The following is a 13,364-nucleotide window of genomic DNA, read 5'->3' on the forward strand; positions in this document are numbered from 1 at the left end:
GTCTACCCGACCCAGTTATCACATTTTTAGTAGTTCAGGTTGGTAGGACACTTAGGGGCCGGATCATCCTTGGCTACATAGGGATATTAGAAACCTAGTGTTTAAAATCCTGATGTGTTGTTATCTGACAGAAAATGCTTTGGGCATTTGTCAGCAATGAAAAAAAAAAAAACACCTCAGTACTGCTACCTCGAAACAGTTTGTAAACTAAATTATTAGTGCACATTGGTAATATACACCAAATCGCCATGTGGTAACAGGATTCTGAGCTGTTCTCATAAATAAGGACCCCATCGTTTACCAGACTCATACAGTAAGAGACCAGAAGGACTCATGTTTGCAGGGTCTGGTTCTCTCAACTGGAGAAAGGTGACCAAATGTATAACGCAGTTCAGCTCCCAAACCAACTGCCTTGATTCAAAATGGAGGACGCATGACTTAATAATATCCATCACAAGCTAAACCAATGAGTAGGACCGCCAGGGTAGTGTCTAAATAAGGAAAAGGATAGTCTGCCACTGTCCTTTAGTCCACTCTATCCCCCAGCCTGACCTCAGGCTGGTCTTTTCCCACTCCTCCCCAGGTGCTAGGATTACAGGTGTGCACCACCGCACCCTGCTTGGGTCAGCTTTCTTTTGAGACAGGGTCTCATGTAAGCTAAGCTGTCCTGGCTGTGAGAAGCAGCAGTAAGAACTGGATGTTGAGCATGAGCAGATGTCTGGGACAGTAGACATCTTACGAGAGGAACTGTGAGAGAAGGGACATCTTTTCCCATCACTCTAGTCACACAAGGACCAAGGGGTTCACGCTACAGTGAGGGTTTTCAATCACCCAGAAAAAGATGTGTGGAAGACACAGTTAAACAGATCTGGACCTCATTCGTCTGGTTTGTTATCCAGGAGAAGTGATGTATCAGACGTTGAGGACACGTGAGCTTTGTAATTTGCCATTTATGTAGAGAAGGGCTCAGGACAAAGGAGCGAAACATATAACTGTCCTCTGACACAAATGGATTGAGTCCCTTATTAAGAGGGGGAAGTAATATGTCATTCTATTTTATTTAAGGATAAATAACCTTTTATTTTCTAACCTTTCATATATATAAGTAGAATTTTTTAATGTTTGTTTCCCAACAAATCTAATAAATTGAGGCAAAAGTTCAAAAATTAACGGCCACAATAGTTTATTTACAATTGAACTCTTTATAAGATATTTACAAGACAGCCGACTTTACACATCAGAAATGGTATCAAAAGTATGAATTACAGCACAGACAACGATATGAAATGGGCATAAAACAACGCTGAGGTGGAGAGACAAGCATTTCTCTTTTAATTTATTAACACTAGCTTAAACTTTGTTAAAGAAAGAAATAAGGAACTATGTTTTAGAAGAACTGCAGGGCCTTACTTTCTGCTGAAGACTGAATTTCACAGTGCTGGATCCCATGCAGGGAAAAATAAGACTAATTTCCCCCACATTTGTAACACACTGTAATTTCACTCCTGGAACTTTGCTTCAACCTCCTTCTCAACAAACCTCAACATACGCAAACCAAAGGAAATCTAGGAGAGGACATCAAAAATAGTAGGCCCTCAGGGAAAGGAGAACCAAAGCAATAGAATCCACTTATGTCCTGCCAGATAGCACCTCATGGATTCCTCTCAGTCTAGCCAAAACAGGATCTGAGGACTCCTCTGTGAGAGGCTAGGTCTGCTAACCCATACCCAAAGTAGGAATCTGACAAATCACGGTAGCAAGAGGAAACTGAGAGGGATCAGAAACAAAGAAAAGAGGCAACTGATTGAGGTTATTCCTTTGGGAGGAGCACATTGTAAGGAAACATAACATAGGTCAGGGTAGGAGCACTAACCAGTTTGCCTCATTAAAAAAAACAAAAAACAGAAACACAAAAATCTGGCCCAATTTTTTTTAGATATATCCTCATCCTTAAGGTGTGAGATGAAAGCCTCTGTGGAACAAGTCCTCTTTCTCTCCACATCCTTGCCGCAATAGTTTACAGCAGCTTCCATTACAGAGAGACCACACTCCTAAGCAGATGGGGTTACAGGTGAAAACCCACAGCCACACACAAACACACACAAAAGAGAATTGAGAGCAGCAAGATCATCCAAGAATACTACATGTACTGCTGGAATAATTCCTTTCAAAATCAAACCCAGGGAGCACAGATAACATCTCAAAAAAAAAGCTTTAGCAGTGGGAGGCCCTGAGGAACTTTTCTTCTCTTCCCACAATGGCAATCCCATTCTCTCCTGCTCAGCTGATGGGCCAGCCACACACCCTCCATACCTTGGCTTCTCCTCTAAAAGTGCTAATAATCCGGGGACATACTCTCTTCAAGGATAAAAGCCCCTACCTTCTAGGAGATTAGACCCCTACTTGTTTTTATACAATAGTCCTGAAGACTAATGAAAGGCAATTCCTATATATATATGTATATATAAGACCAGAGGTCTCGACTCTATTTTCCTTCCAGATAGTTAACAGGGATCTTACACTGAGACCAAAGTGGCCTAGGAGTGCTGTCCTGATTTTTTTTCTTTTGGTAACAAAACAAAGGCAGGAGATAGTAACCAAGATGGTACATGTATAAATCTATTTTTTACAAAACGAACAGAGGTTCATTAGGTACAACTCTTTGTTTCAAGATGTAGACATTTGCCAGTCAAAGGAAGCATGTCTTTCTATACCCTCCCTCCCCCCCACACGTTTGGCTAATAGGATGAAACCCCACTAAGGAGTATTGAGAAGTGATGTGACGTAAGGACATCTGTACAAACGCTGGCGTGCCATCCCCAAATGACAACGTTTCTGTTTAGCACTGCAACTAGTTGGAAACTTACATCCCTGATCTCTTTTTCTAAACATTTTCTTTTTTGAGGGGTGGGGAAAGAACTTCAGTTACCCATTAATTAGGAAAGTGCTCAGCCACACACCTCTTTCCACCTCCTTTATCACAGCCTAGTTTTGAGAGAACCAACTTTCACACAATAGTCTTATTTCTTTCTCTATGAGGGTGACTTGCTTCATCTGTTATTCCTCCTTGGGTCCTAAAGCTTATGATAAGGTCTCTTTGTTTATTTTAGTGTAAAATCTACTACACCCAAACTGTTCAAAAGGCGCACCAGGGAAGCACAGGTCAGGGCAGGCACGGCTCCTACAAGACCGGGGTCACTCCATCTTCAACGTGGCTAATGAAGAGCCCTCGTACCCCTTTAACACAGGCAAGTGAGCAGAAGTGGCTCCTAAAACTCCCAAATCTACCGTCCTATATGATAAGTGCATGAGCTCATTTCCCCAAAAAGGAAAAAGAAGTCCCAATAACTCTCCGTAATTCAAAATAAGCCCAATGCAAGAGGTTTCTTTTGCTTGTTTTGTGAAGTCAGGGTGACGAAAACAAAACTAAAATGAAGGAGTATGGAAAGGCATTACCAGTGAGTAACACACATGAGGACATAGGTCACATATACAGGTCTCGGCCATTCTCTTGGAATGGCATGCTACAACTATCTGAAGACAGGGTTCTTGCCAGCACAGCTACTTCCTACACGTCCGGTGAGGTGTTTGCTTCTTCTGGATCTCTAACCTGCAACGGCTTCGTTCATCCAACCAGGGTAGCTCAAAGTTCCTGGCAAAAAAGAAAAAAAAAAAAAAGAGGACAGCAAAGTGAGAAGGTGGCACCAAAGCCTAGCAATGGTTAGTTGACCACTGAAGTGGCAAATCATCTACTTCTGACTTAAAAAGCATTCTACTTCCTGGCTTGTCAGGTCCCCATTTTATCTAGGCTTCCATGGAGTTTGAGAAAGAGGAATAAACTATTTGAAAAGGGAAAAACAAAAAAAAAAACCTTTATACTTACTGTGGAGTTAATTTTGGTAATGGTCGTCCAAATGCTACAACAGGCAAGAAGGGGGTAATCATCAAACTTTCAACTATGGAAGAAAATCATGAGACCGTGTTAGCAAGAGGTCAGAAATGTGTAACAACAACTACACCACTTCCAAAACACAGCCTACTCATCAGAACCAGCTGTGCTGAGATTTGTACCCCTTTTCCCTTGAAAAGCCTACAGTTGTAAATTTGTTCGCTTTATTTCGTGTTTATGGGTAGGGGTTTGTATATGTGAGTGCAGTGCCCTCTGAGGTCAGAAGAGGGCATCAGGTCCCATGCAACTGAAGTTACAAGCAGTTCTGAGCCACCCAATGTGAGTGCTGGAAACCAAACTCTGGTCTCTCCAAGAACAGAAGCACTCTTAACCACTAAGGCATCTTTCCAGCCCCAAAGTCTACATTTTTAGATACAACTTACCGTCATCTGGCTCAGGGAAAAATGAGGTAACCTCAGGCTCAGATTCCTGAATTCCTTTCTTTTTATACATTCTGAGCTGCAGTCGCTGTAAAATTCTTTGTTCCCTGATCCTCTGAATATCCCATCTGGGGAAAACCAGACAAAAAGAAACAAACCCAGCATTACTACTTAGCTAGAAATTGTCCTACAAAAGCAATTCACTCTCCGATGCCAGAAGACCCTTACTTAACTCCTCTCCCAGGATCAAGTGACTGACTACAGATTATGTGCTGGTGTTCCACACAAAACAGCACTGAGGGAGGGCATCTGAGGAAGGCCAACACGTGTATCTGCCTGTTAAGACAACTGCCCCACAGGAATGTCACGTGCCCTAAGACTCTCCCCGATATGGAAGTCTCAGTTCTGGGGCTCAGATGTTCCCAGGATGGAGGTCTAGTCCTTACCTTTTTCTTCTCTTCTCATCTAGCTCCAGTTTTGCATGCCTCTTTGAAAACACACTGTCGTCTAGGTTCTGGAAGAGGAACAGCAGGGGTAAGCTCCTTATGACCATGTTGAAATAACTCAGTTTTCAGGAGAATAGCATTTTTCACCTTCAGGTTCTAAAAATATCTGCGTTCCATAGATACATTATAAACCTTCTGGCTAAAGAATCAATAAAAGAAACTCCTGTCCTTACCCTGATTCTTTCCGAAATCCCAAATTTCAAATTTAATCCCCATAACTTTCCAGGATAAGTCATGCCAATTGCCTGTGTGAGGGTCATAAACTCTCCCTACCTCTATACCTTTTAAAAGTCTGAAATCAAAATAACCTTTTTCAATAATTAAGTAAGTTTGGAACATAAGATTGTGTTGCTGAGTGGCACAGCCTAACTTTTGTACTCAGTATGGAATCTACCTTAGTTTGGAACACCATTTCAATGCTGATTTTGAAAAATGACTTAATTACTCTAGAACCGACTTTTCTCATCCATAAGATGAAAAGCATAGAGTAAATAACCTCAAGTTCCTTTCTGGTCTTAAGAGTAGCTAAGTAGGGCTGGAAAGATGGCTCAGCGGTTAAGAGCATTGCCTGCTCTTCCAAAGGTCCTAAGTTCAATTCCCAGTAACCACATGGTGGTTCACAACCATCTGTAATGAGATCTGGTGCCCTCTTCTGACCTTCAGGCATACATGCAGACAAGATATTGTATACATAATAAATAAATAAATTTAAAAAAAAAGAGCACCAAGTGATATAGCTGGGACTATAGGTGCTGACCACAGGGCCAGTTGTACACCCTATATTCTATTGTTTCCAATTCTCTTCATTAACAGTTTTTGGTACTTACCTCCAAAATGTCTGAAGGATTTGGGTCCCTTAGAGGCTCTACTGAGTGGTCCCTCCAAGAAGGAACTGAAAAAAATATAGAAAAAGAAAAGAAAAAGAGGAGGGGTGGAACCACCCTTAAATCCAAAGTCACACAACTATACAACTATTCACTAGGACAAGCAGTCTCTCCCCAGATAAGACAGTTACCAAGTGATAGGAATCCATTCTATGGCCTCACCCAAAGCCATAGTCAGTGTCCTCGCTATGGTATAAAAGAACCTAAAATGCCATTGCAGTCTGTCAAACTCAGGACCTAAGCCAATACCTGACAATTCACATAATGGATGCTATTGAAGTTCCTGAAAAACAACTGAAATGCGTTGTCATCTGGACGCCTACGATAGTGTCAGCAAACACCAAGGACTCTCGCTCTTCCATATCCAACAGATAGAGAATGGCGCTCCCAACCAGCCACCATCCCACCAATTCCCACCCAGGCCCAGCCGGCAATTCCTAATCTACTCACCAGCCAAGACTGAAGTTTCGCCTGCAACACTTGATGGCATCAGACACCCTAAATAATGCAGGAAAGAAGAATCATCTCAGTGTAAAAAGAAAAAAGCCCATACCCAGAGCGGAGGAGAGGAGCGTCACTCATGTTCTCACTAGGAGGCCATTTTGGTTTTTGAGCTGTTCTTTTGAGAATTTCTCTCTGGGGAAGGGGAAGAGGGAACAACAGACAAAAGAAAAGAAAATAAGCCCACCACTTTTTTTTTTACACTGAGACGACTTCTTTTCTTCATTATTTAGGGTGGTTTCCCTGCAACAGTTGATGGCCAAGGATATCAAACCTTAAACTCAGAACATGGCAGGTGAGTAAAAGTTGACCCTATTTTTCAAATAAATAGATCAGTGTTCTCAGAACTTACATATGTAGTCTTCTTAAACAGTTTCCTCCTCCCTCCACACAAACTACCTTGCTGGTGCAGCCTGAACAACATGCACAAAGACTTTGGCTTTCTTAGGATAAGTCATTGAGACTTCCACTTGAGATAGGGGCATCATAAGATAAGGGTTCACACATTGATGCGTAACTCAGGCTCCTCAAGAGACTGGGATCTCCCAATCACATTCCCTCATGTTGTTATGCCCACAATCTCAGATGTGTTTGGGACTTGTTCTACTAGAGTAGACAGGGTTTTCAAAAACAGCCAGTCACACAGAAGAACTCCAGACCAAGCCATTTCCTAATTCCGGATGGGAAGTTGCTTCACGGTTTCTCCTAAATTGTTACACAGCATTGCTGTAGCAGCAAAATTTAACTATTAAGATGAACCTGTTCAACTGACTGAAACAACAAAAGTATCTGAATCTAGAGCAGAACCCTGGTCTGTCTCGTGTACTCAAGTGTGAGGCCTAATGAAGGTTAGGTCATTGGTCTGTCTTCCCCACAACAGCCAAACAAAGCCTGGAGACTGCTCACATCTTGTTTGGAATGGATTCCCATCCCCATTCCTGCTATAGTAAGGCACAGGGTAGAAACTTAGGTCTGAGGCTCTGCCTAAGAAAGGTTTCCCCACCATTACCCAAGAGCACCCACAGTAACTATCATAGACTAATACGACACAATTGAAGACACATCACAGTTACTGGTTCATATAAAAGGTAGGGATCATCTCTGGTGGAAGCCATTAAGAAAATAAACAGGAATAAAGACCAAGTTCCCAAACCCCACCCCCTCCCCAAGCAGCTCAGATATCCCAAGATAGTCCTTATTGTTTGAAAAATAGTTTGTAGACCATTTTATTTAAATATATCAACAACCAATGGGCTACTGCAATCCACGTCAACTCTTTGCATCTCAGAACCTTGTGAAGTGTAGTAAGGTAAATAAGACTGTTGGCCTTTGGCAGATCCCTCCTGCCCGCGGACCGGGACATAGAGATACAGATAAATGTTTGTGTAGTTAGAGAACGGAGGCCCAGGTGAAATTCCCCACCCCAAGCTGACTCCCCAATCAAAAATTACCATTGGCCCCTGAGAACACCCAAAGACCACCCTCCCAGGTTTCACACAACATCAATGCAGGAACAGTCGTGCACGGCAAAGTGTAAGTTCTATGCATTTCATAGCACAGAAAACCCTTCTTTCAGAGGGCATGCAAGTTGCCGGAGATTACACCCCCAAGTCTGGTGCTCTTGTGATGAGCAACTTACTGGCAAACACATCTCCCAGTGTTGTAAGCAGACACATACATTGAGCACATTTTGCTGTAATTCCATCTATTTGCAATGCCTGCACAGTGTCTGTCTCTGGCTGTTAACTTACTCATTCTTGACAGAACTCTGCTTTATTGATTGCACTTTTTAAAAAATGCCAAAGGCATTTCACACTTGTTAGCTTGACCGCCACCACTAGGGTATAAGAGCAAGTGTTCTCTATGCCTTACTTGCTACAGTCTCCTCCTTCTTTGGAGAGGATTCCCGTAATGGTAACGGTGATGGGGGAGGCTGGTGCCAACGACACAAATACATTTCTGTGGTGGAAAGGTACGGCAAATCTTCCATCTCACTTGAGAAGGTTTTCTCCTTGGGGTGGGCGCTGGGTCCCTTTTGGGGAGTGGAGAGTCTTGGTGGGGTATCCACTGAAGACCGGGGCTTTTCTGGGGTTTCTTGGCTCCTCAATTCACGTTTACAAACAGTTTCTGATAAGGAACCACAGGGTTCCTCTTTAATGGGAGAGTGCTTAGGAGTTTTTGTTTTGACTTTTGAAAATTCAGGAGCCAGCTTTTTAACAGGAGTCTTTCTTTCTGTATTTCCAAATTGGGTTTTCCTATTAGGTAGGAAAGAAAATGTTATAAAATTAATTGACTTTTGAATAAAATTTGAGATTAAAATATATTTGAAAGCAAGAGCAGTATCCAGGTACCTAAACATCTACTGTTCATTTGGAAGACAAGGGCTGTAAGTGTCATGCTTGAAAGTATACACAACAGGCCTTTGGTAAACGATCAAGCATCTATGTTTAAGAATATCTGGGTCAGGTGGTGGCAGCGCACGCCTTAATCCCAGCACTCGGGAGGCAGAGGAAGGCAGATCTCTGAGTTTGAGGTCAGCTTGGTCTACAGAGCGAGTTCCAGGACAGCCAGGGCTACACGGAGAAACCCTGTCTAGAAAAAGAAGTATCTAACTCTCTACTCTCCAGGAGAGTCAATAGGGTGACACCACTCTTTACCCATTCTCTTTAAGATATAGCTGCATGTGTATTTAGTACTGTGACAAAAAAATGTTTTAAGACAATTTCTCAACATCACAGAAACCTGGGGGGGGGGGTGTTGTTTCCCAGGCTGGCCTTGAACTCACAATAATCCGCTTGCCTCAGCATCCTAAGTGCTGTGATTACAGGTGTGAGCCATAAGAGACTTCTCGATTCAGGCTATAGTTACTATAAAGCCATTCCTACCCACTCAGGCAAGAACTCCTTGTCTTATTCAGATAGTTGGAATAAAGTTATCAGCACACCTTTTGTGTCCCTTTCCACTCCGTCCACATGAGAAAGGCTTGGAAGGCAGAGCCTGGGATGTCTCGCAAAGCTCCGGCTGGCGCTCCAGTTTAATTTTCTCAGACAACTCTATTTCCTCTCTCTCTTCAGTTTCATAGCCCTGAAACAGCTTGTGCCTTTCTTTCTCGTTATCCCTCTTTACCAACTGCATCCGCCTTTCCATACGTTCAATCCGAGCAAGGAGCTAAAAGAAAGTGACAAGATGCAGACTTACACACAGAAGTTAAACCTAAGTACTTAGCCCCATTTGGGACTCAGCAATCTTCTGCATGTTGCCATGGACTTTACTTTGAATTGGCAGACATGAATCTGCTTTTCTTAAAACCAATAAAGGCAAAAGACAATTGTAGGAGTTAGTCTGGATGGTAAGCGACATGGGGCAACTCTAAGCTCACTCTTCTGAAAGAAGATCCTCTTCACTGGGCGGGGCCAGTGTGCCCTTTAATAACAAGGCCTCTGCTACAGCCAGCCCTCAAGTTAACCTTATATATGTTCTTCACTGTTGTATGTGATGCTAGGGACAGAACCAGGGTCTCTGAGCACCACTGAGCTACATTCTCAGCCCTGTGTTCTTTTCAAGTGTCACAACGTTATCCAAATTCTATCTGTTCTATGTTTACTCCAGAACTCCAGACATGATGGAATGTTCAAATAGTACAGTAAGAAGGAGTCAGGAGCACAGGGTGTTTACTAGGGATAGCAGTATTACATCAAAATGTTCTGTATGCATAGCTGAGGGAGTACTTCTAAAACACACTACATTGGAAGGAATTATAATAGATAGATACCACTAATATAATACCAACAAATATGACATACATATTATACTTTGCATTTGAGCCAGCAAAAGTAACTTATCTAAGTATTTATTAAAATTACTTTCGGGCTGGAGAGATGGCTCAGTGGTTAAGAGCATTGCCTGCTCTTCCAAAGGTCCTGAGTTCAATTCCCAGCAACCACATGGTGGCTTACAACCATCTGTAATGAGGTCTGGTGCCCTCTTCTGGCCTGCAGGCATACACGCAGACAGAATATGTATACATAATAAATAAATTTAAAAAAAAAAAAAATAAAAAAAAAATAAAATTACTTTCATTCTAATTAAAGAGAACCACAAATATCAAACAAAATGGAAGTCTATTGTCATGAGAAACTTCCCATTAACTCAGTTTTGACAAAAAGGTGCTACTTACACCATACTATAAGAATTTTGCCTGCGTTTGACAGTGATATTAATGCTGCCTTTATTACATCCATTGCATAGATTTCAGAAGAGGCCAAACAATAACTGGAATAAGAGAAACAGACTTAAGCAATGCTAAGACCACTGCAGCACATAAGAGAAGCAGTGAAAGCAAAGTACTTTATCCTTAACTCACCCCACTTTCTCCTACCTTGAAAAGCCTATAAAGGGGACATTACTTCAGGAACTCAGCAAAAATCTCCACCATCAGCAGTGTCCCCCTAGTTAGCCATTCTCTCATGTCGTCTTCTGTTCTGATTCACAGCCTTAGCATTATTTAACCTTGTTTGTGGGTGACACAGTCTTGGTTTCTTCTTTACTGGTCTCTCCCCCCCCCCCCATGGAAGGAAGGGTGTGATGTGCTGTAACTACAGGACCATCACACCCCTAGACTGCAGTGTCCTAGCTGAGCAGTGCCACCTCCATGTTGAGGAACTTCCACAATCCACACTGAGTTTCCATGAGACCTGCCTCATCTCCCACTCCACCTTGTAGAATGCAATCTCCAATCAGGGACTGATTCATTTAGAAAACAAACAAAATGAGGAATTCTGCTCCCATGCTCAGCCTTAAAAGAGAGCTGCAGCCTGAACACAACTGTAGAAACCATGTTTATTCTTAGGCGGCTGAAGGTATGCTGCACAGCAATACCCACCACACCAGTTTCCCTGTGTGTGAGGGAGTGTGCTTAACATGGAGGTGCCCAAGACTGCTGAGCAGTGAGAACAAGCCTTCGAAGTACAAAGAAATAACAAACGACTTCTCCACTACCTAAAGATTCTAAAGCCGGTCTGGGAGGTGAAGGATCTGCTGAATACATTGAATAAGCTCATGTCTCAAAATCTTCAAGCTTATTCAAGAGACTCGGTCAGTGGGTCATGATTTATAACTCAGGTATCTACTAAAAAACTACCTGAAATCAAAGGCAGTGATTCCCATTTAGAAAACACCATTTAGGAAAGCTAAACTAAGACTCCATGTAACCCATCTTTTACCCTCTACCGACTAACAGACCTACGACGACCCTCGTGTCTAAAGATGCTGCAGCACTGGCCGAAGCAACAGCTGTTATGTCCCCGTCCTCTACAGTGCATTTCCAGCGCAACAGCTCTTTAACCCCTTCTATGCAGCCGTCACATCTGCACCCCACCCTATCATTTTAACCCCTCATAAATCGGTCTTTGCCCACTCTAAACGGCTTTCCCACAAGTCTGGGACTGTCATTTTAAATTAACCCTTTGGCTACCGAAGCCTCCTCCACCACACACACACACACACACACACACACACACACACACACTGAATGCCGCCCTTTAACCCTTTCCCTCCGCCCCAACGTGTCAGTGAGCCAGGCTCCTAACCACCCAGCATCTAAAGCACTCCTTCGCTGGTGGCCAACTTCCTCTAACCCTAACCAAGCGGGGACCTCTGCCTCCTACAGCCCCCCTTCTCCCGAGCATGCGCACAACGCGCTCCCCATCCCTGATGCAGATTAACCCATCCCGTACCGTGTCTCTCTCGGACTTCAGCTCCTCGATCTCTTTTTCCTTGGCCTGCAGCTGCTGCTGCTGCTGCTCGATGAGGTCCAATTGCAGCAGAAGGATCTGTTTGAGGCAGGCGGCCTGACTGGAGGCTCCCGAGCCGCCGCCACCCCCGAGAGGGCTCTTCCTCATACTCTTCCATCTGCCCTCGCTGGCCGCCAGGGTCCCGGCAGTGGCGGTGGGCGCGAGGGGTGGCGGCCCGGGCAGAGGTAGTGGTGGGGGTCCCGCCGGGTCCGAGGCGGTGGCAGCCGGGGGAGCCGCCCCACCCTTGTCCCCAGCCCAGGGCGTAGGCTCTTTGGCCGCCGCCACGAGAGAGCCCGTCTGAATGGGCAGCACCGCCTGATACTTGGGCCGGGGGCTGCAGCCGGCGCCGGCTGCGACTGGCTCCCCGCCGATGCCGGCTTGTTTGGTAGCTGGGGGCGGACAGGGCAAGGGCACCGAACCGCCCCAGCTCTCTTCCTGCTGCCCGGGGGCCGCCCCGGCCGGGAGTAACAAACCCCGGCCCTTGCCGCCGCAGCCGGCTGGAGAGGGCGCGGGACTCCCGCCCTGGGAGGAGGCCAGCGGGGGCCCCGGCTCCTTGAGCTTACGATGCCGGGGGAGGAAGTGGGCTTCGGCTGCCCCGGACTCGTCCTCGGGCCCGCCCAGCGCCGCAGCCCGCTCGTAGTCCAGTCGCTGCTCGGGGTTGCCGCCGGCAGGAGCCGCGGCTGCCTTGAACACTGCGGATCTCATGGTCATAGTGGTCCGGAGCGGCGCGGGGGACCGAGACGGAGGAGGGGGTGGGGAAGGGGCGAGGTGCGGGGGGTCGAGGACGGAGGAGGGGGAGGGGAGTTTGGCGGGCTTGTCTCAGCAGAGCGGCCGCAGGCCTCCGCTAACGCGGCTTCTCCGAGGCCCGGGCGCCATCCCGCCGGCGAGCGGAGAAGTGGAGGCCGCGGCTGAGGCCCGCCGCCGACCCATGGGGGCCTCGCCGCCGCCTCTGCTGCCGCCACCGTCGCCTTCGCCGCAGAGGCAGGAGCTCGCACCCAGCCGCCCCCGAGCTCATCCCCGGAGCTCGCTTCGGCCCCCCCTGGCCCGGCCGGGCCCGCCTCGTCTCCCCACCCCGCACCCCCCCTTCCCCGCCCCGGCCCCCCGCCCCGGAGCTCGCCTCAGCCGCCCCGAGCCTCCATTTCCCCCCCTCCGCTCCTCCTCAGGAGGGGGGTGGGAGGGACGGGTCCGCCCAGAACCCTCCTACTCCGGGAGGGGGGTCTGCCGCCTCCCCCGGGGGTCTCCGCGGCTCCGGCTCCCCCTCCCCCACAGTCACCCCCAGCGCCTCAGCGTTTCCCTTTAAAAAAAACGGAGCCGCCGCTGCAGCCGCCGCTGACCGGAGCGCGCATGCGCCG

At 46.2% G+C, this 13,364-nt stretch overlaps 1 protein-coding gene across 3 annotated transcripts; it reads right to left on the reverse strand.

Annotated features, from left to right (window-relative positions):
• Positions 1–1,166: 1,166 nt before the first annotated feature.
• Positions 1,167–12,868, reverse strand: Msl1 (MSL complex subunit 1). 3 transcript variants are annotated; one of them, XM_075990810.1, is made up of 9 exons: positions 11,956–12,868; positions 9,165–9,388; positions 8,093–8,475; positions 6,170–6,217; positions 5,663–5,727; positions 4,776–4,843; positions 4,333–4,457; positions 3,884–3,956; positions 1,167–3,652 (listed from the first exon to the last, which is right to left on the reverse strand). In XM_075990810.1, the coding sequence occupies exons 1-9, from the start codon at positions 12,721–12,723 to the stop codon at positions 3,562–3,564; spliced, it is 1,845 nt and encodes a 614-aa protein (XP_075846925.1). In that variant the 5' UTR covers positions 12,724–12,868; the 3' UTR covers positions 1,167–3,561. The 3 variants fall into 3 exon arrangements, with proteins under 3 accessions (XP_075846925.1, XP_075846927.1, XP_075846926.1); XM_075990812.1 differs by lacking the exon at positions 11,956–12,868 and adding an exon at positions 10,398–10,492; XM_075990811.1 differs by lacking the exon at positions 6,170–6,217.
• Between the last annotated feature and the right edge of the window lie 496 nt (positions 12,869–13,364).

This window comes from Microtus pennsylvanicus, chromosome 11 (genome assembly GCF_037038515.1).
Source record: "Microtus pennsylvanicus isolate mMicPen1 chromosome 11, mMicPen1.hap1, whole genome shotgun sequence".
Lineage (NCBI taxonomy): Eukaryota > Metazoa > Chordata > Mammalia > Rodentia > Cricetidae > Microtus > Microtus pennsylvanicus.